Raw genomic sequence first — 26,706 nt, 5'->3', positions numbered from 1 at the left:
GCTGGGAGTTTACTGCTCGCTTATGGAAAGATTCCACAGTTGGAGCAGGTGTGTTTATAATTATACACTAGGAAATAGAATACTGTCTGTTTATAAAAGAAGAATGTTCTGGCAGCCACTTGGATTCTTTGAAAATTCCCTGAGGAAGCAACTGTGGATCCCCTCTCCGTTGTTATCCCTGGCAACCCACAGAGCCTTAGAGCACCAACAGTGTCCCCAGGTCCTCAGCCTGTCAGATCTGGCCCTCTAAGCAGAGATGCCTGATTGGCCTTTATTATCCATGTCTGTTCTGGAAACAACCGCAGCTCCTGAGGTTTCTCTCCCACCAAGCCTTTTGTCCATGTGTGTGGGTGAAAACCGGCAACCCACAGCTGGAGTTCTGCAGAAACTCCGTTAAGAAACTTAATGAGAGTTCACGCTGGCCCGTGGTTATGGGCAAGGCCTCCCACCTAAATTGCAAACTAGCCCTTCCACCTTGAAGCGTGCTGGGGAATAGCCCCCGAGCAGGGTACGGCATATCTGGAGAGCCATGGTCCCTAGATTGGGGAAGGACCACCACTCTTCAGTGATAAAGGCCTGTTGAGCATCGTGAGAGAGGAGATGTGCAGTGAACGGCTTGGGGAAAAAGCACAGCATCGTCCGAGTCTCTGTCTGTGCTCTGAGAAAAGAGGGTGAAGTGAGGACAGAATCAGAGTCACTGCAAGAAAAGTGCATGGTGGGAGCCTTCCCAGCTGTCTTCTGGAGTAAAATTTCATTTGAAACCAGGAAAAGGAGGGTTTTCTTTCTTTTCTTTATTATTATTATTATCCGTTTTTGCAAATAGGCAGGGTCTCCGTCCTTACTCCTTGATTTTACCTTTTCCTTAGGGGGCAGGGAGAGGGCGAATGAGGGGAGAAGCGTAGGGAGCTGCTTCCATTAGTGTCCATTCAGCTTATTCTTAAGTTTGTATCTCGACGAATTGTTAACCTATAGACACACACAAATCAAGATGGGGACTGTTTCTATCAGCCCAGAAAGTTCCCTCATCTACCCATTCTTGGCTTTAAACAGACACTGATGGCTGCTTGAGACATTCGTTCATATGACTAATACCTGAGTGCCTGTTCCATCCCAGGCGCGTTGACTAGGGGAGTTGGGTCCAAATAGGCACAGTGTCTGCCCTTCTGGAGTTTACGGTTCTGTGGAGGTGACAGACGATAATCCAAATTAATGTTAAATGACAGCCATCAACCATGAGAAATACAGGAAGGTGAAGTACTTGGGGTCATGAGACCACGTAACTTAGAGACTTGTACCTGAGCAGGGAGGTCAGGTGACAGCTTAGGAGGTCAGGTCACACCATGAGGACCACTGGCAGGTGAGCATGTTCGTCACTTTTCTAAACTGTAAATTTCTGGACTAAACAAAGGGATGATTTTGATGCAGCACTCCAACTTCAGGCCGAGGCGGTGGGCAGAACGGTAACCTACCTCATTTTCACGTGTGTGTTTTTGGAAAGGAGGGCGTGTTTAGAAAGTGTGTGCTGTAGCTCAGTGGACATGCTGCATTTCTTCCTATTTGAGATATGATCACCGTTTAATCACTGTCGCTTGGAACCCTGACCTCTCCAGAGCCACTGGTGGCAGTTGGCAACCTCAGCTCCTTGCATTGCAACGAAAGAGCAAGTGGGATTGGTGTCACCGCTTGTTAGGGTGGCAGCAGCCTGCCTGTATCTGCCTATATATTGAGTCCTCAGCTTCTGCCACCGAGAACTGCATCTGCAAGCAAAGGAGGCCACTGCCAGTAAAATTTGGGGGGGGGGGGGGGGGGGAGAAAACAGAGAAGAGAAACCCAAGAATTATTCAATTTCACCTTCAGGGGGCGTTCTCATGACATCCAACCCAGGGTGGAGGTGTCCTACTTTTGTACATTGCTGCGAACTGCTTGGTTGGGCACCTGCCAGCATTCAGGCGGCAGTTACATAAGAGCTTCTTTTTTTCCTGGAATTTAGGCTCGCTGCTGATGTGTGACCTTCAGCAGTAATTGCCAATAAATGCAGCGGGGCTGTTTACTGTTAGACACTGGCAGCCATAGAGCAAGTGGGCTCAAGTCGGAGCATACAGGAGCTATTGCAGAATCTGGGGAAGTTTTGTTTTCTTTCTCTTTTTTTCTTTTTTTTTTAAATGCTGAGATGATTCCATAATGACAGAAGTTGTATAATTCAGTCAAGTCAGAATGTGGTTTTTGAAAATGAATTTTACTTTTGGGTTCCGATGAACTTGTTCTATAAGACACAGGTGAAACTTCATCGTTGGAACTAGATAATGTGTATTTCTTACTTTGTTTCTAAAAACAAATGCCATTAGTAAACGGCATTGTGTTAGCAAATGTGAAGATTTAAAATTGCCCTGCTAAAACGTTAGGTAACTTCTATTTTAGCTCAATTTTCTTTCAAGCGTTCTGTTCTCTTAATGTGGGTTTTCAAAGGCTCATGAAGGCCAGGACCCAGCAAACATATTTGCAAGGCCATTCGCTGTTTGTTTTTTTTTTTCCTTTCTCTGAGATGGAGTGGGTGAAAGGAACTGAAGCCTGATTCAGGGGATTGGAGATGGTAAATTCTCTTTGCTGTGCTGATAATTAGATCTATAGTACAGTCTCATTTCTTGAACTATATTCAACCTCTGCTAGGGGTGGCCCATGGAAGGAGACATCTTATTTTAAAGGAAAATTCTAGAAGCCCAGGGGAGAAGGATTCATGTTGATGGCAGCAGGAAACAGTGTGTTTTAAGTGGCTCTGCTCTGTGTTGGCCTGTAATAGGCACACATGAAACGGATGTGTATATGTATGTACATACGGTATGTATGTATGTGAGGATGTGCCGTTGTACACACACCACAAATAGGAACCCTCAGAAGTCTGTGGGGTTTTTTTTAAGAATGGCGAAGTATAATTTCCTTCATTTGTAGTAGAAATCCATCCCCGGCTAAAATGTTAGGTACATTATGTATAGAAAGCGAGTGTTTCAGCATCTTATCTGCACGAATCTAGTTACTACTCAAGTGCCGTAGTTACGATGACCTGATTCGTGGCCTCATCTGGGAAGGACACTTGGGATTCTGTGCTTTGAGGTTCATTTTGAATTTCTGTTTCAAAGCCAGTCATTTGAAATCTTTTTCCTGTGAAGTTTGATTTTGCTGACCTTGTCTAAAAGCACTGAGAAAGACGTAAGATCCAAGAAGAAATACGCAGAGGCAGTAGAGGGCAATAGTTGGTTCCCAAGTTCAAAACCAGACAGCATCGGACCACTGCCAGTCACCTGTTCATTTGGGGAGACTTCACCTTGACTGGAGGTGTCAGCGTCTGATTATAGTGGCCGATCCTGAGATGAGGTGGTGGAAGACAAGTACCTGGGGAATGCAGAAATACTCATTTTCTCAGAAGAGTCTCCCTTACTATGTGGTCACTGAGAATTACCTTTCATGTAAAAAAAAAAAAAGTTACTTTGATAATAAAAATATGTTGAGAAAATCAGTTCATTCATTTACCAAAATTATCTTTTGCTTTGGATAATATATATTGTATTTATGTAGCTGTTATCTGATTTGAACATATATAGCTTATTAATATGCTTACCTTTTTCAAAAGTGTGGCTTACTGCCATAAAAGAGCCTATCCTCCCGGAAATACAGGTGAAATCCTCATAGGAAGCAGTGCTGGTAAAGACCATTGGTTATTTTACCAAATTATACGCCAGGCTTGGTTTGGCCTTTTCGATGCCTGAAATCATTTTATGTCCTATTGTGCTGTATTATTTAGAGAACTTGCCTGTTAGATATTTACGAAATGAAGTGTACTGAAAATATACCAAGCGTTACTTAATGTTTTAGTTGGAAAGGAACCCTAAGTAATAAGCTCCAGTCTCCTTGAACTACAGGTCAGGAAGTGGAAGCCCAGAGAGGTTCAGTGACTGCCTGAGGGTCACACAGAGCGCCAGCGCCTGCATGAGCCACGGTCGCGTGATACCTGTCCACTGCTGTCAGTTTTTCTATTCTGTTTCCTGAATGGATAGCGTTAAAAACTTGTCCTCTGTTTAAATAGTGATTCCTGAAGCAGCAAAAAATGTTCTGTTGTCTCAAAAGTCTTTCTGTAATGTTCTAGGGAAAAGGTCAGTAACTGTAATTTTTGTTCTAAAAATTAAACGAAAACTAACATGACGGCAGTTGAGGGAGGCAGTAGAGTGTCAGTACAATCATAAAACATATCAGAAACGACTGATCTCTGAGTGTGTAAGAAATAGCTATATACTACCCATGAACGTTCCAAAAGAATTCAAGGTGCTTCTTTGGACAAAGAGATCTCAGACAAGAGAATTTTTAAAGGACACGCTACTTCCTTCCATTCCGTCTTCTTCTTTTTCTTTAACTTTTATTTTGATGGGCAAGGGAGTAACAGGATAGCTCTGTAGTTTCCTACAGTCAATCCCTGCCTATAATTCTTTTGTTCTGATCATACAGAATCAGTATAAAGGATATGTTGGTGAAATGTGGCCAAAGCCAATTGTAAAAGATAGTACTTTTCCCATTTGTAGCTCTGACTGCTCTAAAATGCATGGGAAGTTGCTTTAGTTCTACTTTTTCTTATGTGTCCTTTTTGCACTAAGAGCAGATGGCATGAGTGTTTGCACAGTTTTAATTCTTTAGCCTAAAGCATACAGGATGTAAGGATAGAGTTAAAGTGCGTTCTTGGATCGTGATATTGTTTATATTATCTGGAAAACACATACGCCTGAGCTCTGGTTTTATTTTCCTCACCACCCTCAAGTCCTTGCTACCACTCTGTGCTTCCCGACCCCAACAGGAAGCGAAGCACGTTGGAGGGAAATTTTCTCCCTGAGGCTAGTGGAGCTGCACTCAGGTCTGAAAGCTCTTGTGTCCGGAATCCAGTGAGCAACCCCCCACCTATGCCTCCTTGTCCTTCTTAAATTAATCTTTGTACTTAAAGAGAGGCCCTGTATCTTTACTGCATTTTACCTGTTGGCAAATAGAAAAAAAAAGAAAGAGAGAAATCATTAGGTTACATAATAACAGTCTTATATGAAGAGCATTTTTTTCTATCTTGGGGATCAAACCACGAAAAGGGGTATCAAGTGTTGAGCTGGGTTGAGACCCCGCCAGATTTCACAGCTTCCAGCCTCCCCACCTCGTGCTTTCAGCACCTGTGCTGGCTCACACCTGACAGCCACGCTTTGGCCTCCCGGGAGGTGTGCTGTGTCGCTGGAGTCCCGCCGAAGGAGGCCAAGGTCACTCAGTTGCCGCGTGAGCCTTGGCTTCGTTCCATGGCCCCAGACCGCACCTTGAAGCAGCCAGCCGTGCCCGGTGCGTGACTTTGGTCCCGGGCAGCCCAGGGTGGGGTCTGGCGGTTACATCTGATGTCAGTCCCTCCTCCAAGCACGTGCCCTCCGGGGGACAGATTCGTGGTGCTGCTGCCACGTGAAACTGTGGACTTTTTAGCCGCCACGTACACCCTCGCAATTGCCTTTCCTTTTCCTCGGGGCCATCATCTTGTCTCTCAGGTATGGGTTGAGTGTAACGAAGTTGAGCGGCAGTCAGAGGAGTGGGCTGTCTACGTGGAATGGTGGGGGTGGCTCCGGGGACCCCAGGCCCTGGAGCCCTGAGGGAAGTACATGGAGGGGCGAGTGACCAGCCAAGTAACCCTGCAGCCAGGAGCCTTCCTGTCTCCTCCCAGAGCTGCTGGAGCAGAGAGGCTTTTTCAGTCCCTAAGCTGGAGCCTCGGGTCTTACCCTCTGATTCAGGGCCGGAATGTGGGGAAAGGAGAGACCCAGGAGGACGCACCTGCCCACGGAAGAAGCTTGTCACGGACGAGTGGTGGTACAGACTTTGCAAGGGCCTCGGGCCTCCGGGGAGGGGGCTGCACCTGAGGCCCCTGTTGTCATCACGCACACACTTCTCCCCTCCCTGAGCCTCCGTGGGGATACGCTGTATCACTTTTCCTCTCTGTGGACGAACAAAACATAGATGTGCAGTAGTTCTTCCTTTGACATCGTTTTTGGGGTGTTTTTTTAAGGCACACTTCCTTCTTGAACAGTGGTAGACTTTTTTCTTACCTTAATTTAAATGTGTTTTCCCATCTCAGGCCAGTTGTCTCTCCCAACACAAGCCCATTCAGTTCAGTTCAAAAGGGAGGGTGTCTCCTGCCCTCAGTGGCTGAAGCCCCTTTCGGTGGATGTGGCACCTCTGTCACCTCGTCATTGATCTTGCCTTCCATGTTTCGTCCTTGAGTGTTGGTCTCTGGACTTTTCACGGCCCATGAGATGCACGTGCTGTAACTAACATGCTTCATTTTACTCCCAACTAGCTGCCCCAAGCTCCGGCTTCTGAGAACTCCACCGAGGTGTGTGCTGCTCACCTGTATTTGCAGCGCCAGCAAATACGGGTGCTTGTCAGTGTTCCTGGTTGAGTGTGTGAGTTGTTCTGGGGAAACGTCTGTCCCGCTGGTAGGTGCAAGGAGGGAAGTCTCTTGTCTGCCTGGGGCCTGATCATTGCTGTAATCGGGTGGCTCTTGGTATAGAAAGAAATTTCTTAGTTGCTGGAGCTTAAACCACAGGGTCCTGCAGGTGAGGGCACGTGACTGTCCAAAGGTTTTCACACAAAACCGTTCATCTCTGTCTTGAAATGTTCAGTTGAGAAATGCTGGAACGTCCAGGCCTTTCTGCTGTGACACAAAATAGAACTCTGGGTTCTGCGCAGAGATGAAGGGAATTTGAAGTTCTGGATAATAATGTATAGTTTTGGTGAAGCTGCTGATAAAGTTGTAGTTTCACAGTGCACTGTTTCTGTTCTTCCTGTCGCTAACTCAGCTTGCTAAATGAGGGACTAGAATTAATTAAGACATCTAAAGTTATAGAGAAGCTTTTTGGGGAGGCATATTTCCAAGGATCAAAATTTACTTTCAGAAACAGTTATAGAATCACAGGAGTCAAAGCTAAAATGAAGTGTAGTTTATCTGAAAGGAGATCTTAGAAATGAAACATTATCAAATAGCTGAGTTCCAGTGGGGATGCTTTGTAATGATCATTCTCTAATATTCTAATCGGAGCTCTTCAGCATCAGTAGCCTTGATTAGAATGCCGTGTGCTGGTGGCCTGGGGAGTGCTGAGGTCTCATGTATGTGTCTGCTTGGAAGTGTATGCGTTGATGTCCTCACGCATGTGCTGTGCAGTAATGCATGTGTGAGTCATGTAAGGACTTGCATCACGACCCCTTTTGGGTTCATGTAAATGTACCTAACATTCAAGTTCCTTTTCATAATCTGTGCAAAAAGTAATATTGGCCAAAAGTATTAGTCGTGTGCCTGTTCATTTTAAACAGTGCCCGAGGGTCGGGGATGGGCGCGTTGTTAAGCGGTATCCGAAGTGATGGAGCATTGGTATCTGTCTGGGGAAAGCCCCACACAGGCCTGTGTTCCTTCTGTGTCAGTCTTCGCTGTGTACGCATGCTCCGTGTATTTTATTTGTGGCTGATCCTGAAGATGGGAGTGTCTCCCTAGTGTTGTACGTACTTAAATGGAATTTCTGCCTGCTTAGCAGGAGGTTGAACCGAGTCCACCCCTGAGGCAACTGGAGGACCATAAAAGGGTACGTAGTCCTGGGTGTTGGGAGCTAATGACCACAACACTGTCCACAGCTGTGGCTGTGACTTAAAGACGGATGGTGGTGGTGGTGGTTGTCATTGTCATAGCATTAATTGACTCAGGACCAATCACAGCCATTCACAGAAATGAAACCGACTGGTGATTCTACCCGTAAACTACCTGTTCGCGCACTACACCCAGCCGGTCCCCGAATAACGGCCAAGTCAGCTTTTCATATCCTCTCTTCTTCTCCTGGAGTGGCTTTTCCCTTAAGTGTAGCCTTAAAAACAATTTTTTTTTCTGTAAGTAACGGATGATCATCATGGGTAAAGTATAATAAACAAAACAAGTATAATGGAAAAAATGTTCATAATTATACTGCCTAGCTAGAAAAGCTGCTATTGATTTAATATTTTCTTCTGCCCCCCTTTTTGCACACGTGAGAATGTGTGGCAACACACACAGATACACTTTCATTGTCATTGGGGTTCTTCCAAGTGTATAACTTTTCTTCCCTGCTTTTGTCCTTTAATATATCTAAGCATTTTCTTTGATAGTCTTTGAAAGTTAACAACTGGCTAAAGTTCCACAAATTAACGAGTACTTTGTAATGTTTTCCTTTGATGAGGAACTGGACAAGTGTGTACATATGTGTATAGATTCAAAAAAGGGGAATTTCTAGGCCAAAGGGTAGATTCTCTCTTAACGTGCTGATTACGCATTGCTAAACCATTTCCTAGAAGGCCACATATATCGTTAGCATGCTGACCACTGATTGCATGTTACCCATTTCTGGAAAATACCAGATATTCAGGTTTTCTGGGTGCCTATCATATGCCGATCACTATGCTAAGACTTTTACACGAGTTAACGCGTACATGTTTATAAATGCTCTTGTTGACCTACCGAGACAGCCTTCCCCTCCATTTCACAAGTCATAGGGTTAGGAAATGGGCAGTCGTGGCGAGTACTGCCCTGAAAGTGTGTTCACCAGTGTCCTGGAGAATGTTCGTCTGAGACGAGTGGGTGCCTGGGGCACCTTTGTTCTGCTCACGTGCTTTCAGTCCCTGCCACAGTCCCAGCACATCTCGAGTCCTTTCCTATTTCTTGCGATTGTGCTTTCTCAGACTATGACCAAAGAAGCTCTTCTAGGAAGTTGGCATTCAGCCCTTCCCCACCAGCTTCCAGTGTCTCCTGCCGTTCATTGATCAAGGGCACCTTGCATTCCTGTTTTTTCCATCCTTGCCTGTCCTTCAAGAATTGTCCTGGGTCTTAGAAGTAGCCGGTAAAGGCACATAGCTGTCTCTCGTGCCCTAAGTTTGATTTGCTCCAGTGCATGAGCTTTGGAATTAGAAACCGGTTCAAGCCTGCCTTTGCCAGGCCCTCGCTGTGTGATTTGGGGCACATGATTTAACCTCAGTTTCTCCTGCTGTAGAATGCGGGTAATAGTCTCCATCCCTTATGACTGTTCTCCAGAGCTGTGCCCTTGAAGCACTTAGCACAGTGGCTGGATTCTGAGAAGGGATATTAATGATCATGGTCGCCTTGCATACTGAGACACAGCAGTGATTTGACAGGCAACCGGAGTAGGAAAAGGAAGGTATTTTTAAATCAAGGTGCTGCCTTAGTGCTGACTAAGGTGTGAGAGGCTCACTGCTCATGTGAGAGGGTAATCTTTACTGAAGCACCTGATTTTTAAGCGGCTGGAACCTGGGAGCCCAAAGGTCACTTTTCCTCTCCTTTGCGATCTTAACTCTTAGTGCTGTGTTCAACACTGGGCTATATTCCCACACAGTTCATTAGCCACGAGTGTCATTGACGGAACGAAACGCGTTTGAACTGACCTGCAAGGCAGGAGCTTGGTTTCTTGACTCCGCATCACTGACCTGCCTTTTTCACCATTTTCACCTGACACTTAACTGCAAATGAAACTCTTTGCCTTTGTCTTTTCTCAGTCTTAGGTAATCGTGTGTGGAATGTAGAATTTTTTTTTACCAGAGACAAACATCTGATATTGGTTTGCATGCTGTAGGTGTAAACTGCTGGGGGAAAACTAGTATTCTTTTTGAAGAAAAGGCTGCATGGCCAAATATGAGAGCTGGGGAAGTGATGTTTTTTGGGAAGTGACTTTTTTTCCTTCTCTGCAATCAGCTTTCTCAGCCCAGTACGCCGTGAACAGCTTAGTGCTGTTGAGTAATTTATATCAAGATGATTAGGAAGGCTTTTCTCTGCAGATTTTAATTTTTCCTAAATTAAACCACGAGCTCAGAAAAACAGAATTTTCCTTGAACCTAAGTTTTCACACTAAGGATTTGCATCACTTTTAATAATGCTTATGCATTTTCTCTTTCCCTTTTTTTTACCTAAAATTTTCAGTCTTTATTCTTTCAGAAAGGGAATGAATCTCATCTTGTTTTTTTTGTTTTTTTGTTTTTTTTAAAAAAAAGCAAATCCCACATGTTCTCTTTTTTCCCCTTGCCTTAAAATTTATTTTTTGTGGAGTGAAGGTGAGGTGCATGCGTGCCAAAAACCTTACAATTAAGAGGGAAAAAATTAAAAGTTTGGAGGGTGGAGCGTGTGTGTGTGTGTTTTCCATAATGAACACATTTCATGATATTCTCTTAAGGGGGAAAAGGTACCATTTGATGCATTGGTTGCTATGGTAACTGCTAGGGTTTGTCTGTGCAAGGAGAGGCAAAATGGTAATGTGAGATCCCTTTGTAACTTCAGTTGGCATCCAGGCTGCATAAATGTGAAGTTCCTGTTCCTGGAGTCCACGTGTTCCTGGACGGCATATGCTCCTTTCTCTGCTTCCTGCTTCCTTGATTGCAAACTGACCTGGGTCTTGCTGATGAGACCCTCAAAACCCCGAGGAGCGGAAACGCTGAGCCACTCCAGTCCTAGGTGGAATCGTAGTGTGAAGCCTGTGGTTGAGTCTTCCCTTAAAGGATGCATGTTTGTTGGCTGGTGACAGTCACCCTGCCTTTGACCATTCAACCCTGTGGTCTTCCAGGTTCTTGCCACAGTGGCAATGTTGGCTCTTCTCTGTGGCTGCAGCTTACGGTCTCAGATCAGCCATTTACCTCTCAAACAGTGTTCTTGTGCCGCCCAAGAGGATCCCATAGAAAACTGGGATGGTTTCCTGCCAACCCTCCGTTCTGGGGGAGCTCAAAGTTTGTATCTTCAGAAACAAAATCAAGTAGGTGCATCATTGTGTTGACAAAGGGAAATGGTATTTAGTGTACTGTTACATTCAACGTGGAGGTAGCCTTGTCTTTCCCCCTTTTCTTTCTTAGTCAGCTTTCTTGACCATTCCTTTGAAATACGTGTTTCTCTCGTGAAGTCGGCCTTTTAAAATCACCGTGCTCTCCATGACTGCCTTGCAGAGTGTTGATAACGTTTGTTCTGGTGCAAAGCTATATCTTTATACCAAAATGTGGTTTCCTAAGCCATTAAAGAATATTATACTGAAAACAGCTTACTTTGAAAGTATTTTTAAAGATCACAAATAGCTTCTTCACTGAAAGTACTCTTGGAATCTTGAATTTACTGGTAGTCGAAGTACGAAATGAGTTTCCTGTCCTAGTTACAAGCATTCTCCCTTGCTTAACTACGACGAGAGACGTATTTGTGGATGGAATGGAGAGAGGAAAATTGAGATTTCTTTTCATGCCTGAACTTTCATTTAAAAATCAGGACTGCCTTCCCCCCTTCTCTCTCTCCTGTTTACCCCATCTCTCCATTTTTCCCTGGAGTCTGACCAGCAGCATGCATTTAACAAAGAGAAAAGCCAGGCTGTGTAGCCCTGGGACCTCACATCATTTTGACAGTTGAACTAAAGGGTTTTGTGCCTTGGTCCTTCTTCCCTGGTCCTGCCTCCCCACCACCCTTAGGACACTCTTCTCCCTCCCATCTTGTCTTGCAAACACCCTCCTTGAAGTCACCAGTCCTGTTCTTAGAGCCTCTTAACAAATCACTTTAAGCTCTACTGGCTCCCGTTACAGTGGCAGGTCTCTGCAGAAGAACTCCTGTGTCTCTGTTTTAGAGACTTGCTGTACTGTAGCACCTCTTCTCTCTGCTAGACTTCTCACTTACCTCTCAGTGATGTGCCAGAGGAACTCCAGGACTTAACTGCTTTGTCCTTGAGAAAGGGTCCAGGGGAAATCCATATATCCTTTAACTGGTAGAAACTTCCAGATTGGGAGGTGGTCTGGGAGTCCCTCAGCAAGACTGCACGAGAAATAGAGCCGAGAATAAATCCCACTGCTTTGTGCTGCTTTACCAATGTGCGTAGTATTTGAGAATAAGTCAAGGTTGTGTTTTTGGTTAGGTTTTTTTGTTTTTTTCTTTTTTGGTTAGAATCGTGGTAGTTTGTTATATCCCCTGCCTAGGAGTCCTTTGATATTTATGTATATTTTTAAGTTTTTACCATCGAAATGTTTAAAAATATCCAAAATACATATTTTGAAGAGTTTCAAGAACCCTCATTCGTAAGTCAGCTTCTGTGACTATCACCTCATGCCCACTCTTGTCTCAATTATACCCAGCTAGTACCCTCCTCCCATATTACTTCAAAGCAAATCCCAAATGTCACTTTATCCATGCGGCCTATTTTTTGATTGACATATCTGATCTCTGCCAGAAATTTATTTTCTGTTGCATTATTTTTTCTTCACTATGTGGCCCATTGACTATTTCTGTAAGAAAGGCTTACTTTCAGCTTATTTTATTTACTCTATTACTCTGATAGGTTGAGATTTTCTTTGGACCTTGGGATGAATGCTCTGGTTGGAGAAACATTTTCATATTGCTGTGGGGAAGATGACCTGTGAATTTTTCAATTTGTCTGAATTTTATTGGCTTATCCCAAAGGGATTTTCTCTTGTTTTGTTTTGTTTTTTGTTACTCTTAGTTACCCTCGGAGATTAATGTTCTGTCTTTATCACCGTGTGAGAGAGTACTTTCAGATATTTAATATTTTAGATTGATGCTTTTTTATGATGTGGTTTCCTGAGAAAACACTGAAGAAGTTAACTTTAGAGTTTCCAAATGCTCTTATTAATAATTTATTTTTTCATTGAGTGAGACTGAGCCAGTTATAACTGAGTACCTCTGTGTTGTTGTTTTTTTTAATATTAGTAGCTCAGTCATGCATTAAATTCAGAACCTGATTTCATTATCCTGTTTGAATTAAGGGTGAGGCCCTCAGGCAGATTTTGGTCAACCGTTACTATGGAAACATCAGACCTTCAGGAAGAAGAGAGAGCCTTACCAGCTTTGGCAATGGCCCGCTGTCACCAGGAGGACCCGGCAAGCCCGGGGGAGGAGGTAGGCCACGTGGGGTGCTAATTAGCTGCACGTGTGAACTGAGTGTGCCACGCAGGAGCTGCGTGTTTCTGATTAGCACGTTGGACCTCTAACAGATGCATTTGGGTTGCAAGTGTATTATTTTAGCAGCTTGTTTTGTCTTTGGTCTACCATCAAATTGGTGTCTAAAAATGTTTCCCTGCAATTAGATATTGGCTGAGCGTTTTGCCCCTTTTTCCCATGCAGCAGCCCTCTTGGTGATACTTGAATGACTCAATGAACTTGACTTTATCGCACATTTTCTCGTGGCCATGAGGACTCATGTTTTCCCATAAAATGAGTATTTGCTGTTGGCAGTGAGGAGGCGAAAGCCACCATTTATTATACACTTACTGAGCCGAGGGCTTTCCCAAGCATTTTGCCTTCTTTATCTCCTTTTCTCCTCCAAGTTACTATCTGGTAGGGACTGCTGTCATCCCTGTTGAACAGAGCAAAGGGGAGCTTGTTAGTGACTGGTCTGTAATGTAAAGCTACTTCAAATTAATTAAATCTAATTCTAATGCCCAAGCTTTGTGCCTCCCCAAAGTCTTAGGTTTTTGCAAAAAAAAAAAAAAAAAAAAAAAAAACCAGTAAAGAATTGCTTAAAAACACATCCTGAAAGGAGTCCCAAAACATTGTAAGCACAATTACAGGTAAAGGCTACCAAAACGTTGAATTCAACTGTGAGCGATGGTGTTGGTTTTAAGAGGGGCCAGTAGTTCCGTGCTCAAAGCACAAATGTGAGTTGCCTGATTCCCGGGCTATGGTGATGACCCTTGAGCGCTTCCAGTCCTTGGTGGACTCCACTGGTGGCACAGAAATACTCAGTGGTTAGTAAAGTAATTCTGGCAGTCTCTGGGGAGTGATCTTGGGCTTCTCGCCAAATGAAAATGTAGAGCGGATCTGCCCACAGAGCACCCCAGAGACAGACCTTAGCTTCTCATCCAAACGTTCCCAGTGATTGTCAAGCAGAAGTTCTTTCCACAACATCTCAAAACTATTTCTCTTTACTTGCCGAAGTGCAGTCATTCAACAAACATGTGAGGCTCTGGAGCGATATCAGGAGGGGGGTTTGGAAATGCATCAGAGACAGGTTCTGCTTTAAGAAGCTGTTGGAGAGAAGATGTGACAGCCAGTGTCTACCTTGTACTAGAAATGCAATAGATTCTAGAAGGTCAAGGAAAGCAATGTAAAGGATGTGGCATTTGAATTGAACTCTGCAGGGAGGGACTGATAGATGATTTTCTGGGTTTTTTTTAATTGATCACCCCATTTCCCCATGAACATTAATATTTCGGGTTTTGCCAATAATAGTGCAAGTTCTTAAATAGGCACTTTCTCAACACGATTGGAATCTGTTCCACTAAATGGCACAGGCCATCTCTTCCTAAGTATATTCTTCTCATCTGAAGCTCAGTGAGGAGATGAACTTTGTTTGGTTCACTCCCCTACCCCCCGCTCTCCGCTCCATGCCAAGCACTGAGTCAGTATTTATTGAATGAATGAATGAACAAAGTATGGGAAAGGGTGAGTTTTGGGGCTGGGGTGGGTTTCTTAGAGAGCTGAAGTGATCATTATAGGCTATGCTTCTTGAGCATGTTTAAGTTCTAAGAAGTGTTTAAGTTCGGTTTGTCTCTTAAACTCAGATCAGTTCTTAATAATTCTGCCCCAGGTCACTGTATTTTAATGTAAGGGAGAATCTTGACTGGATGGCTTTAAGCCTCTTGCTTGAAATGTCTTATTCTTCCTTCATCTTACCTGCCTACATTCAAGTTCCACCTCTGTTACTTACAAGCTGCACTGGGTGTCCTTGGACAAGTGACTTAATCTCTGTGTTAATAACGAGTACCTTCCTTTGTGCTTGTTAAGATAGCATCACTGAAGTGTTGAGTGCACAAAGTGTTGGTACGCGGTAAGTATGCAATAAATGTTAACTGCTCTGATTGTGGTTGATAAGAGCAATGTTCCATCTTCCTAGGGGGAGGTTCCGGGTCCAGCTCCATGAGCAGGGGGGAGATGAGCCTGGCTGAGGTTCAGTGCCATCTTGACAAGGAGGGGGCCTCCAATCTAGTCATCGACCTCATAATGAACGCATCCAGCGATCGAGTGTTCCATGAAAGCATTCTCCTGGCCATCGCCCTGCTGGAAGGAGGCAACACCACCATACAGGTAAGAAGGCAGCTTCGCTGCTCATGGGGCGTCCTTGCTGAACAGGAGGAGGATTTGTTCCGGGAACCAGGTACTGGGCGGTGCTGAGACTTCTGTACGAGAGAGAGCTCATTCTTAGGGCGCAAAATTGTATTGTGCTGAAAAGCGAATTCTTTTGATATCTTGCTGTGGTCATCCTGTCCTAATTCAGACTTGGTTCTAAAACGTGAGTTACATTCAAAAACTGATAAAACGCTGAGGATATGTGAAGAAAACTGGCCCAGGATTTGGAGCATAATAGATAATCCATAAATGTTTGTTCCATGAATGATTGCATGAATTATGTTTACAGTTTTTATCCAAGGTCATAGAGGATCCCATCACCTGATGACCAGAAGGGGTTTGGACTGTGTGTGCTATTTAGATTTGTTACATCTATGGACCTTGCAGCTCTTGCAAACTATATGTTTCTCTTTCTTTTAACTGAAAAGCTCAATAAAACTGAACCAGTTTGAACTAATAGGAGCTAATAGGGGAAAGCCAGGCTAACTTAGTCAAAGATAAATAGAGGACTTTTTGTTGGCTTGTTATGACACATATTTTAAAATAATAATAGGAAGTAGAATTCTGAGAAGTCCTTAAAGAAGCAATTTTAATGAATTTTAATAATATATACATAATTTTCACATGGACACGGCAGTTAAAAAGATTCCTTTAAATATTTTAAAATACTTTGGATACTCCCTTCATGCATTCTTCATTCTTTGTTGGCTCTGAATAAGGGTTTACTTAGCTGTGTGTGTGTGTGTATACATACACACACACACACACACACACACACACACACATTTTGATAACAGCTTTTGATTGAGATATAATTCATATACCATAAAGTTCACCCTTATGTATGTATTTGACTTGACCATATATTCTTTTTTTTTATGCCATTAATTATTACGCTAGGTCAGCAGGTGTACACTGGGATGTTTGGTCCCCTAATTAAATGTATTATTTCTTTTTTTAAAAAATAAGTTTATTTATTTACTTTTGGCTGTGTGGGGTCTTCGTTGCTGCTCATGGGCCCTCTCCAGCTGTGGCAAGCGGGGGCCAGTCCTCGCAGCGGTGTGCGGGCCTCTCACCACGGTGGCCTCCCCTGTTGCGGAGCACGGGCTCCGGGCATGCAGGCTTCAGCATTTGTAGCACGTGGGCTCAGTAGCTGCAGCTCACGGGCTCCAGAGTGCAGGCTCAGCAGCCGTGGTGCACGGGCCCAGCTGCTCCACGGCACGTGGGATCCTCCCGAACCAGGGCTTGAACCCGCGAGCCCTGCATTGGCAGGCGGGCCCTCAACCACTGCGCCACCAGGGAAGCCCTGACCATATATTCTTGGTCTTGAATTTAATTTCAGAATCTGGATTAATGAAATTTTGTTTCTTTGTGCAAATTTAAAAAGGGCATTTCTTCTCCTGGGCCTGAGCCAGGGCACCTGGGTTTCAGCCCCACTCGCTCCTGCAGCTAGGCGCCCTGTGCCCCCCCACCCCATCCATGGCAACTGCGGCGGCCTCCAGCCCAAGTACCCCAACACACACTGCTGACGTTCTTATGTGCACTGCCCTCAGTTGAGATTTGTGCCGGTGGGAGAGTCCGCTGCACGACTGAGCTGTCCCACGGGCACCTGTGACCTGTAACATGTGGGCTGCCGCTTGATCTTGTCCCGCGTGAGTCTGACCATGCGTGTGCGTGTGGACGGGTCCTGCAGGTCCTCTGATCACGAGGATTCGCTCGCCCACTGCCGTGGTCCTGCTGTCTGGGTGTGTGCGTTGTCGTGGAAGCAGGGCTGGAACTCTCCTGGTCTCTGAACCATGTGATTCCCAGGGACTAGATCAGTCAAACTAAACATTAATTGAGCACTTGCTGTGTACACGATGCTGAGCTAGGGACTTCGGGCAGTGGTTTCCAGACACTGGGGCCAGTCGGTCTATGAGAATTTTCTCCAGGCACAGCCAAGTGTGGAAACCAGGGTGATGTGGTCAGTGTTTCATAAACCAAATGTATCAGTTTGAAGGACCATCTGACCATTTTATTCTGAGGTGATAGCCTGTCCAATTTTTATTTTTTTTTAATCTCTGATGTCTTTTCTTGAATGAAGTGGTGTTGATAGTGGTTGGGGTTTTTTCCCTATTGGCCAAATAAGAAGTTGGAAACCTTAGGTTATTCCTTCCCCATCTCAATTAAAAAAAAAAAAAATGTTGCTAATTTGCTAATCCCAGTCTTCAAGAAATTAAAAATGAAGCAAGGGTATAAGACTTAGTATACATGCACATAGGAAGCTGTGTCTCAAGAATGATGCGTTGTGCCATCCAAGAGGTAGGAAAGATACTGCAGACCCTCCAAGGAAGAAGTAACGGCAGCTGTGTGAAGAGTCAGTGAAAGGTTTTTTGATGACATGGGTTTTGAAGGATGGGTGTGGGTCTGAAAGCTGTGCACAGAGCTGGGGGGTGGGGAGGCTGGACCATGCCGCAGGGCGAGAAGGCCCAGAGGCGCAAGAGTGGAAGGCGTGCTCACAGGGCAGGATGTTTTCTAGGAGGGGCATAGGAGGCCTTTTGGGGTGTTGGAAACGTTGGGCTACATGTTGGTAGTTACGTGGCTATGAATCTGTTTCAATCTCTATGAGCCATACAGTTAGAATTGGTGTGCTTTACTATATAGAAGCTATACTTCAATAAAGCAGGAAAATATCCTGAGCCTGGTGGGGACAGGATGCCATGAATGGAGACTCTCCAACGCTCGCTCCCTCCTCAAGGCTGGTGCCTTGGACCCATTTATAGTTAATGCATGTCGGCCAAAGCATCACACGATTGCATGCCAGAAGCCAGAAGGTCAGAGGGCCCCCCACTTGGCCCCGGGAGGCTTTACCGAGTCTGGATGACTGGACACAAGAAGACACCGTTAATTAAGGAATAATGAAGCCCGGGGAGGGCTCGAGGAGACTGAGGGCTGCCGGCGCTGAGCCTGGCTGGCACGACGCAGTCTGAGTTTCTGGCGAGATGCTGTGTTTTTCACAGTGTACCCCTGATGGTGATGGCAAGGCACACAGAAGCTGTTTTTCTTTCAAGTTCTTTATCTTGTAAAGTAATTACGAATATTAGTTTCATGTTTTCACACATTTATTACTCATATGCTCAGGCTCCAGATGAAATGCCTCGGTGGAGCTCCAGGCCCAGCCTCTCGGCGAGTGGAGCTGCTGTCTGTTGGAAGAGCCAGTGTGCTCACGGCTGGGTGGGCCTGGATAGGGTGGCCTGTGAGCCCCCTGCCAGCTTGGGAGGGCACAGCATGGAGCGTGTGCTGGCTCTGCCCGCACCCTATCTCTCTTCCTCCTGTGATTTCAGGGGTTGCTGGGAGGATTTCACCCACTGCGTCATTAGAAACTGTGGTTCCAGGAAAATTCATTCTAGCCTGCAGCTGACTTGGCCCTGAGCTCCTCTTTCTCCAGAGAAAATGATGTGGAATTCAAGTTGTCTGGGGCCACCTAAGCACAGACACTCTGGAGTCCCAGGGGGAGTGTGATTCAGTTTTGTTTTGCTTTAGAGAAGCCGGTTCAGAGTAGTAAGAGAGCAGCTGGGAAGTTAGCGTGAGTTGGGTGAAGGCTGCAGTTGTGACTGCTAATGGTCGCCGAAGGCTGTCGGCCATTACAGGCGGGGTGGGTCCCAGCTGGAGCGCACTGCCCGCCATCCTTCCTGTTCACCGTGATGTGTCCCAGTCCCAGGAAGGGAATCCAGGTGGGCTCCCCTGGACTCCTGTTTCTCAGGGACAGGTGGTAGAAAAGGCAGTCGCTGTGGGGCATGCAGCGCCGCACAGTTCCAGAGCTGTGTGCTGGTTCTCCAAGGAGACAGCTGCAGAAGAGCCCTTAGCTTTACTAGCGCCTCCTCCCAGGATGTGCGGCAGGCTTCACGTGGAGAAGAAGGGGAGTGAGACCTGCTTTCCAACCCAGTTTTCTGTGGCATTTGGGAAGTCATCCCTGGGTTTCTGTTCCTGTGTGTATCTATCATGAGACATACATGCGTGTGGACTCCTGGGTTCCTTACCGCTTTGAATCAGGACTTTTTAGAGATTATTAGATGTTTTTCCAGAAGTACTCAGAATCCAGTAGTGATGGCTGACTGGCTCCACTTCTGAAGCCTTCCTTCCCTGGCTTGTGAAAATAATTATTTAAAGTATGGCGATTGCATAGTCTGTGGTACGTCCATGCAACAGAATCCTACTCAACAATAAAAGGGAATGAACTATTGATAAATGCGATTACGTGGCTGCACCTCAGAGGCGTTACGCTGAGTGAAAGAAGCCAATCTCAGAAAGCGACGCCCTGGATGCTTCTGTTTATATGACATTCTCAAAGGACAAGGCTGTAGGGATGGAGAACAGATCAGTGTTTTCCAGCATAGGGCTGAGGGGAGAATGCGACCATAAGGGAATAGCACAAAGGAGTTTTTTGGGTGATGCCACTGTTGTGTGTCCTGCTTTGGACACACAAATCTATACATGTGTGAAAATTTGTAGAACTGCGCACCAAAAAGTCAGTTTTACTGTATGATCATTTAAAAATGAAAGTAAAAACCATAATGATGATGACAATAACCAGCATTTATTAAGGGCTTACTGTGGGCCAGGAACTATGCTTACGGGTTTCTCACGCATTATTTAATTCTTACAGTCTCCCTAAGAGGTAGATGCCATGATTATCCCATTTTTCAGATGAGACTAAAGCCCAGAATAGTTACGGAACTCACCCCTCATCATACAAGCAGTAAGTAGTTCTGCTATGTGTGATCCTGGCTGGGGCTGCAGTCATCAGGGCCTTGATTGGGCTGGAACGGCCAAGATGGCCACTTGTATGGCTGTAGCACTGGTGCTAGCGCCCAGCTGGCTGCTGAGCGGGGACTGTGCCCTTGGTTCTCCTCCATGTGGCTTCTCTGTGTGGTCTGGGCTTCTTAGAGCATGGTGGCTGGGTTCTGAGAAGCAGTGTTTTGGGGAGTAGGATGTGGGAGCTACCAGTCGTTTTAAGGCCTGGGCTTGGAATCCATGGTACAACACTTCTGCCATGTTCTACCGGTCAAAGCCAGTCATGAGACCGGCTCGGCTCCAGAGGGAGGGGAGAGGAGTGGCACCTCTTGCTGTGAGTAGAGCTTGTGCACTAAGGAGAGAGGGAGGCTGGCTCCTCCACACCCTTGTTATCATTCATTGAGCACCTGCCATGGGTCGGTCAAGACCCTGAGTTGGGCAAGAAAGGGAGACACTATTGTCTCTGCAATGGAGGAGCTCAGTTCTCTCTGGAACTTCAATCCCATTTTTGCAGAAGTGTCAACCCCTGTCCTTCCCCTTCTGATGGTGTGTGAAAATTCACCCTTGTACTGAGGATAAGGTCACTGGGGACCAGAGTTCTTCAGAAGTTCTAAACTTCATTATCCAGACCTCAGAGGGATTCCATTTGTAGCAGTCCAAAACTAAGGACCTACAGTGCTCGCTAGGAACCCTCACATGGAGAATTGCCCTTACTCTGAAACCTTGTAATCTGTCACACCATCACTTAAGCCCTGAAATGCCTGGAAACTGAATTGGGGATAGTTCCTGGCCTGGCATAGTGGGCTCCAAGTCTTCCCATATCTTCTGTCCCTGCCCTGGCTTCTCTGATGGTGACAATGTCTGAAGATAGATACTGCCTCCAAAACTTCTCCTACCTGGGTGCTGTCGGAGTGGCTCAGGCTTCATGGTGAACCCTCTGCTTATAGGAGCAAGGAGATGGTACCATTACCCTGGGGTTCTCCAGGAATGGGTGACATCGTTGAGCCATGGGACCAAGCTTCTCTTTAAGAGTAACTCCTTCTTTTACATGTAGCTGTCCAGTTTTCCCAGCACCACTTTTTGAAGAGGCTATATTCTCCATTGTATGTTCTTGCTTCCTTTGTTGTAAATTAGGTGCCCATATGTGTGTGGGTTTATCTCTGGGCATTCAATCCTGTACCATTGATCAATATTTCTGTTTCTGTGCCAGTACCATACTGTCTTGATTACTGTAGCTTTGTGGTATAGTTTGAAGTCGGGGAACCTGATTCCTCCAACTCCGTTTTTCTTTCTCAAGATTGCTTTGGCTATTCGGCATCTTTTCTGTTTCCATATGAATTGTAAAATGTTTTGTTCTAATTCTGTGAAGAATGCCATTGGTAGTTTGGTAGGGATTGCATGGAACCAACCTAAATGTCCATCGACAGATGAATGGCTAAAGAAGATGTGGCACATATATACAATGGAATATTACTCAGCCATAAAAAGAAATGAAATTGAGTTATTTTTAGTGAGGTGGATGGACTTAGAGTCTATCATACAGAGTGAAATAAGTCAGAAAGAGAAAAACAAATACCGTATGCTAATGCATATGTAAGAAATCTAAAAAAAAAAAAATTGGTACCGAGGAACCTAGTTGCAGGGCAGGAATAAAGAGGTAGACAAAGGGAATGGACTTGAGGACATGGGGTGGGAGGGCGAAGCTGGGGCGAAGTGAGAGTAGCATCGACATATATACACTACCGAATGTACAATAGTTGGCTGGTGGGAAGCAGCCGCATTGCACGGGGAGATCAGCTTGGTGCTTCGCGATGACCTAGTGGGGTGAGATAGGGAGGGTGGGAGGGAGGCTCAAGAGGAAGGGGATATGGGAACATGTGGCATATGGCTGATTCTCTTTCTTGTGCAACAGTTACTAACACAGTATCGTGAAGCAATTTTACTCCAATAAAGATCTATTAAAAAAAAAAAAGAGTACCTCCTGCCTTCTCTCTGCCCTCTCTCATGCCACCCACTTCCTGCCAGCCCCCAGAAGAAGTCTTTCCGCTTGATGTTTTGTAGCAAGTGGGAAACTATAAAATAAGCATTTGCTTATGAATTAATTTTTGGCACACGCAGGGCTCAGCGAGTCTCATGGCACTTGCATATCCGTCCTTCGCGTCCTTGCCAATTTCTGTGTTTCTTCCTCCTGAGATGTCCCCACCAGCACCCGGGGGAGGTTCTTCCACTTCCTCTTCGCTTCAGGAGGACAGAGACTGCTCTCACCTGGGGGAAGGGGAGGAGTAGAATGTATCTTTGAACATACCCAGTGTCAGGTTTCTTTTTTAAGCACATACAGATGTTTGGGGCTGTACGTGCTGTCATGACCATAGAGAACGTCACAGCAAATGCAGGGAAAAGATCGAAAAAGAAAAATTTTTTTGGATTAATTGCTTCCGGTTGCAGAAGCCCAGTGAATTGTATGTATCAAATGGCTGCCCACGGCTCTTCCCATGCCAAGTCTAGCCTACAGACACACCCAGAAAGGATTTTCTTTTCCGCACGTACACAGCTCGAGTTGGAAAAAGTGAGAAGTGCTCTGTCAGGAAGCTGGCTGCGGATTCAGCTGAGAGAGAGAGAGGTCCCTCGTCCAGGGGCCTTTCCCTTGCCACACACTTATTTTTTGTGGTTGGCTTAAGACAGCAGCCCAAGAGCCAATATTCGATAGGACATCTCCCACCCCTTCCAGAAGAAGTCACCGCAAGAAGGCACTGAGCGGGGAGCACGCTGGACTGGAGGCCACCCCGACCCCAGTGAGCGGAGATGGGGGGCAGGAAGGGCGCTTTGCTTTGCCTTTGCGGGAGGTGGGAGGCCAGCTGGTGAGGCAGATCAGCCTTGGTTTGACAGGACAGCTACCCCGAGGCGGAGGACGAGGAGACTGGTGTGCAAGCGAGTTACGTAAAAGGGTGTTGTGTTTGGCAGCCAAGTCAGAAATGAGTCACTCGGGAGCGGTGTTTTCTGACCTCGGGTTTTATCCATGTGGGAGAAGAGCGCGGCCAGCAGTGGAGTCAGGAGACTGCTTTCTCCCCAGCCTGGGGGGTGTGGGAGCCGTTGCCATGACAATAAGAGGAAGGCTGGTGGCCCCGCCCCCTGTGCCCTTTGGCTGAAGCCACCAAGGGTCTGGACGGCAAAGCTGCCCGGCTTGGTTAAGGGAGGGCTGTAGGTGCTGCCAGTTGGCCCTTCTTGGAGAACGGGTAGCGTGGGGTCAGGGACTTCAGGGGACACTGCCCAGAAGGGCAGGCGTGGCAGGGGAGGGAGCTTGGCCTCCAGAGTGGAAGCACCTGGGCTACAATTCCGGCCCTGCCCCTGCCATCGGGGTGACCTTGGACTTTCTCAGGATGCTCTGAAAGTCAGTTTTCTCATCTGTAAACCACGAGTTAGGAAACCTGAGTCCCTTCCTTATGCAGTTATTGAGAGGATGAAACAGGGTCACATGGTGGAGGGGGGGTACAGGGCGTGGCTGCAGGAATGAGCCGCTGCCCTGGGGCCGGTTTGATGGAGGGACGAAGGCCTCCAGCCCTGCCTCTCACCTCCCACCCCAGGGCTCAGGGAAAGTCCTTGACCCCCCAGGCCAGCTCCTGCCTGGGGAGCAGGACGGTGTCCGTCCCCACCTCACAGGGCTCCTGGGATGGTCGGACAGGGTGATTCACCGAAAGTGCCTCTCTCGGTGCCCAGGTCACAGAAGGATCTCAAAACGAGGTGGTGATTTTTTGTGTTAACACAGTCTTTATTATTTAAAAATGAGCTTTGTTTTCTTCCATTTGTTCTCCGTCAAAAATCCGACTTCTGTTATTTTGCTTCTGTCTAGTGGTTGATGATGCAGTGGGCCTGGGGGGTGTGCTGTCGTATGTTGTTTTCACACACTGTTCACCTGAGTCCCTCTCACTCTTTCTGTATTTGAGCTAACATCAGAGGTGAGGTCCAGGAGGGTGAGAGGCTTCATTGCTTCGGGTACTGGTTCTTTACGCTGCCGGACATTCTGGGCGAAGCAGAAAGCAACAGGCAGTCCAGTTACCTGCTCCCTGACCCAGGACTTTTTCTTTCCTTCTCTGTATTATTATTTTTATTCTTACTTTTTGGTCTAAGTCATCCTTGGACATAGGCCCTTCCTCTCCATCCCCAGGAAACTGGTGTGTCACTGAACAAGAGTCTTTTAGGATTATGGGTCTAGACCAAGGTTTTGCAGTGAAGACTCAAAATCCAAAAGTAGTTCCCATTGTTGGGAATATAAGACTTGAATGAACGCCCCCAGCTGTCCAAGTGATGTGGGCCCTGGATGATGCACGGACCTACTGCAGTTCAGGACAGAACATGACTGCAAAGATGGTCGGTGTGTTCTTTGTCACTTGGGTTTGAGAAGCACATTCCTGTTGCGGTGGTCCGAGGGGAAGATGTGCCCACCGGCTCGTGCCTGTAGAGGAGCTGGAGACCCAATGTTACTTTTCTTCTTTCCTGAGTAGCAAAGCCAACACTGTAGGCAGAAGTGGACAGTTCCATACATGTGCTCTTCTGGCCTTCCCTAACAGGACTACAGTCGTTAGGGAGTTGGGGGGAGATCTTTGGATACAAAGTGTTAATCTTCTTGCTTCCTAGAAAACCCATGAGCAGGAATTAGTTTCTAAGAGGAGATATCTTCAGAGGAAACCTCGGGTTTTCCATGATCTCCAAAATTTGACTGAGGAACAAAAAAAATGTCAGAGAAAACTGGAAAATTGTTGTCACTATGCCTTCATTGTATCCTATTAAATCCACAAGTCTAAATGGTCCTTCTTTCTTTCTCTGCCTTCAGCTCTAGCAAGAGGTCCGTGTTCTTCCTAACTTTCCTTAGTGACTTCTGAGGATGGAGTGCCTCTTATGAACTTCTAAGCTGACCCCAGATTCTCCTCTGTTGGCTTACGATACCTTGGTCCAGGGATTGGCAAACTATGGCCAGTGGGTCGAATCCAGCCCGACGCCTGCTTTTGTAAATAAAGTTTTACTGGAACACAGCCAGCCTTACAATAACCTTTAGTGTTGTCTTTGGCTGTTCTCACGCTGCTGGGGCAGAGCTGAGGGGTTGTACCGCAGACCGAATGGCCGGCAAATCCTAGAATATTTACCATTTGGACCTTTATGGAAAACCTCTACCAGCCCCTGTGTTTGTTGAATCTTTGCTGTCGAGATAGGAGGCTGCTTAAGGAAAAGAACCAAGTCTTAATCCCTCTCTTCTGTCTTCTTCACCCCCTGGTAGAGAGCAGTGATAGGTTTGTGGTAAATATTCACCAGATGACTAATATCCTAAGTCCCCTGAGAGTCTGGCCACTTACTCAGCTTATAAATGGAAATTCAGGGAGAGGCCTCTACTTTTTCTTTCCTTTCTTGATTGGAGGGGTGATCTCCCCTTTCCCTTTACTGCCTCTGCGGGAATGTATTCCATCGCCCTGCCTAGCACTTTTTAACGCAGACTTGGAAGGCAGCCTTGGGCAGCTCCTTCCCGAGGGGATTTGTATACATGGCTCAGGAGTCCAGAGTTTTCATCTGGAAGCCCTTTCTGACCGTCCACCCCAGGGTGCCACACTTTACGTCAGTCACTTCCTGATGGCCTGACGCTGTGCTATTTCTGTGCTTCCTCTGGAGATGTTCCTCGTGGTGAACAAGGGACGTCTTGGGGACACATACAGTTCACCTTCAAATATGTGAGATGCTGGCGCCTGGTCTCCGGCCTATTGTCTTTTTCTCCAAGCTCCCTGGGTGACCTCACCCATCCCCATGGTTCCTAGCTACCATTTATGCCAACAGCTCCTGGCCCTACCTCTGTGATCATCTCCAGATTTCTGCACAGATCCCTGTTGGGCATCTCCACCTGCGTTAACTCTCAGTTCACATGACCCTAGGCGTGCCCATCACCTCCAGTCCTCTACTGCATTGGCCTTCTTGTGTTCTGTATCTAGGTCAGTGGACTTCCCACCGCCACCTGTGCAGTCACCCGAGCTGGAAACCTTGATGTCATCGTCTCCTCCCTCTGCATTTTCATCAGGAACTCATTCCGCGTCTACTCTACCTCCCAGTATTCTAATAGTCAGAACTTAGTTCAGACTTGTAATGAGCCAGACAGTTGACACCTGGAGGCTACATGACATGCCCAAAGTGACCCGGCTGGGGCTGGGGGAGCTGGGGTTGGAAACGAGGCGCTCTGGCTTCAGAATTCCTGCCCCTGACCAGCATCCTATACCATCTGCCAGAACGGGCCATCTGAGTTCTGAGCCTGAGATGGGCTCTTCCAGGCCTCCCTGCCTCCGGACATTTCTCTCTTCCATACTGCTGTCAGTGATGCCCACCCCGGCCCGCCAGATGAAGGCCGGACCACCTCATTCCCTGTCCTAACAGCCTTCCGCGGAAGATCAAATCCACTGCCCTGTTGCTGCGATCCACCGGTGCCCACGTGCCTGGCCCTGCCTGGGTTCCCACGCTCACCCCCGCGTTCATTGTCCTGTGGCTGCAACCTGCTCGTTTGCCCGGCCCTGGCCGTGTACTCAGATGCCTCTGCTCCGTGTGGGACGTGCCGCTTTCCCTTTGCCTGGCACACGCTCCCTGAGCCCTGTTTAAATTGCCTCCTCCTCTGGAAACTTCTTGATCCCCTGAGGCAGAAGTAGTGGTCTCTTTGGGCAGTTCATTTACTCAGCAATCACCACTCTTGAAATGGAGGCTCATTGTAAGACCCAAGGAGG

General features: G+C 46.5%; 1 protein-coding gene across 2 annotated transcripts in view; it reads left to right on the top strand.

Annotated features, from left to right (window-relative positions):
* ITPR1 (inositol 1,4,5-trisphosphate receptor type 1) overlaps positions 1–26,706 on the top strand; it is a 333,789-nt gene that overhangs the window by 216,546 nt on the left and 90,537 nt on the right. For both annotated transcript variants that reach the window (XM_032647530.1, XM_032647529.1), the window contains 2 exons: positions 12,826–12,958; positions 14,955–15,145. In XM_032647530.1, coding sequence (XP_032503421.1) covers positions 12,826–12,958; positions 14,955–15,145 — 324 coding nt within the window. The remainder of the gene's footprint in view (positions 1–12,825; positions 12,959–14,954; positions 15,146–26,706) is intronic.

Source organism: Phocoena sinus, chromosome 11 (genome assembly GCF_008692025.1).
Source record: "Phocoena sinus isolate mPhoSin1 chromosome 11, mPhoSin1.pri, whole genome shotgun sequence".
NCBI classification, from domain to species: domain Eukaryota; kingdom Metazoa; phylum Chordata; class Mammalia; order Artiodactyla; family Phocoenidae; genus Phocoena; species Phocoena sinus.
This window is presented reverse-complemented; position numbering and strand designations above follow the sequence as displayed.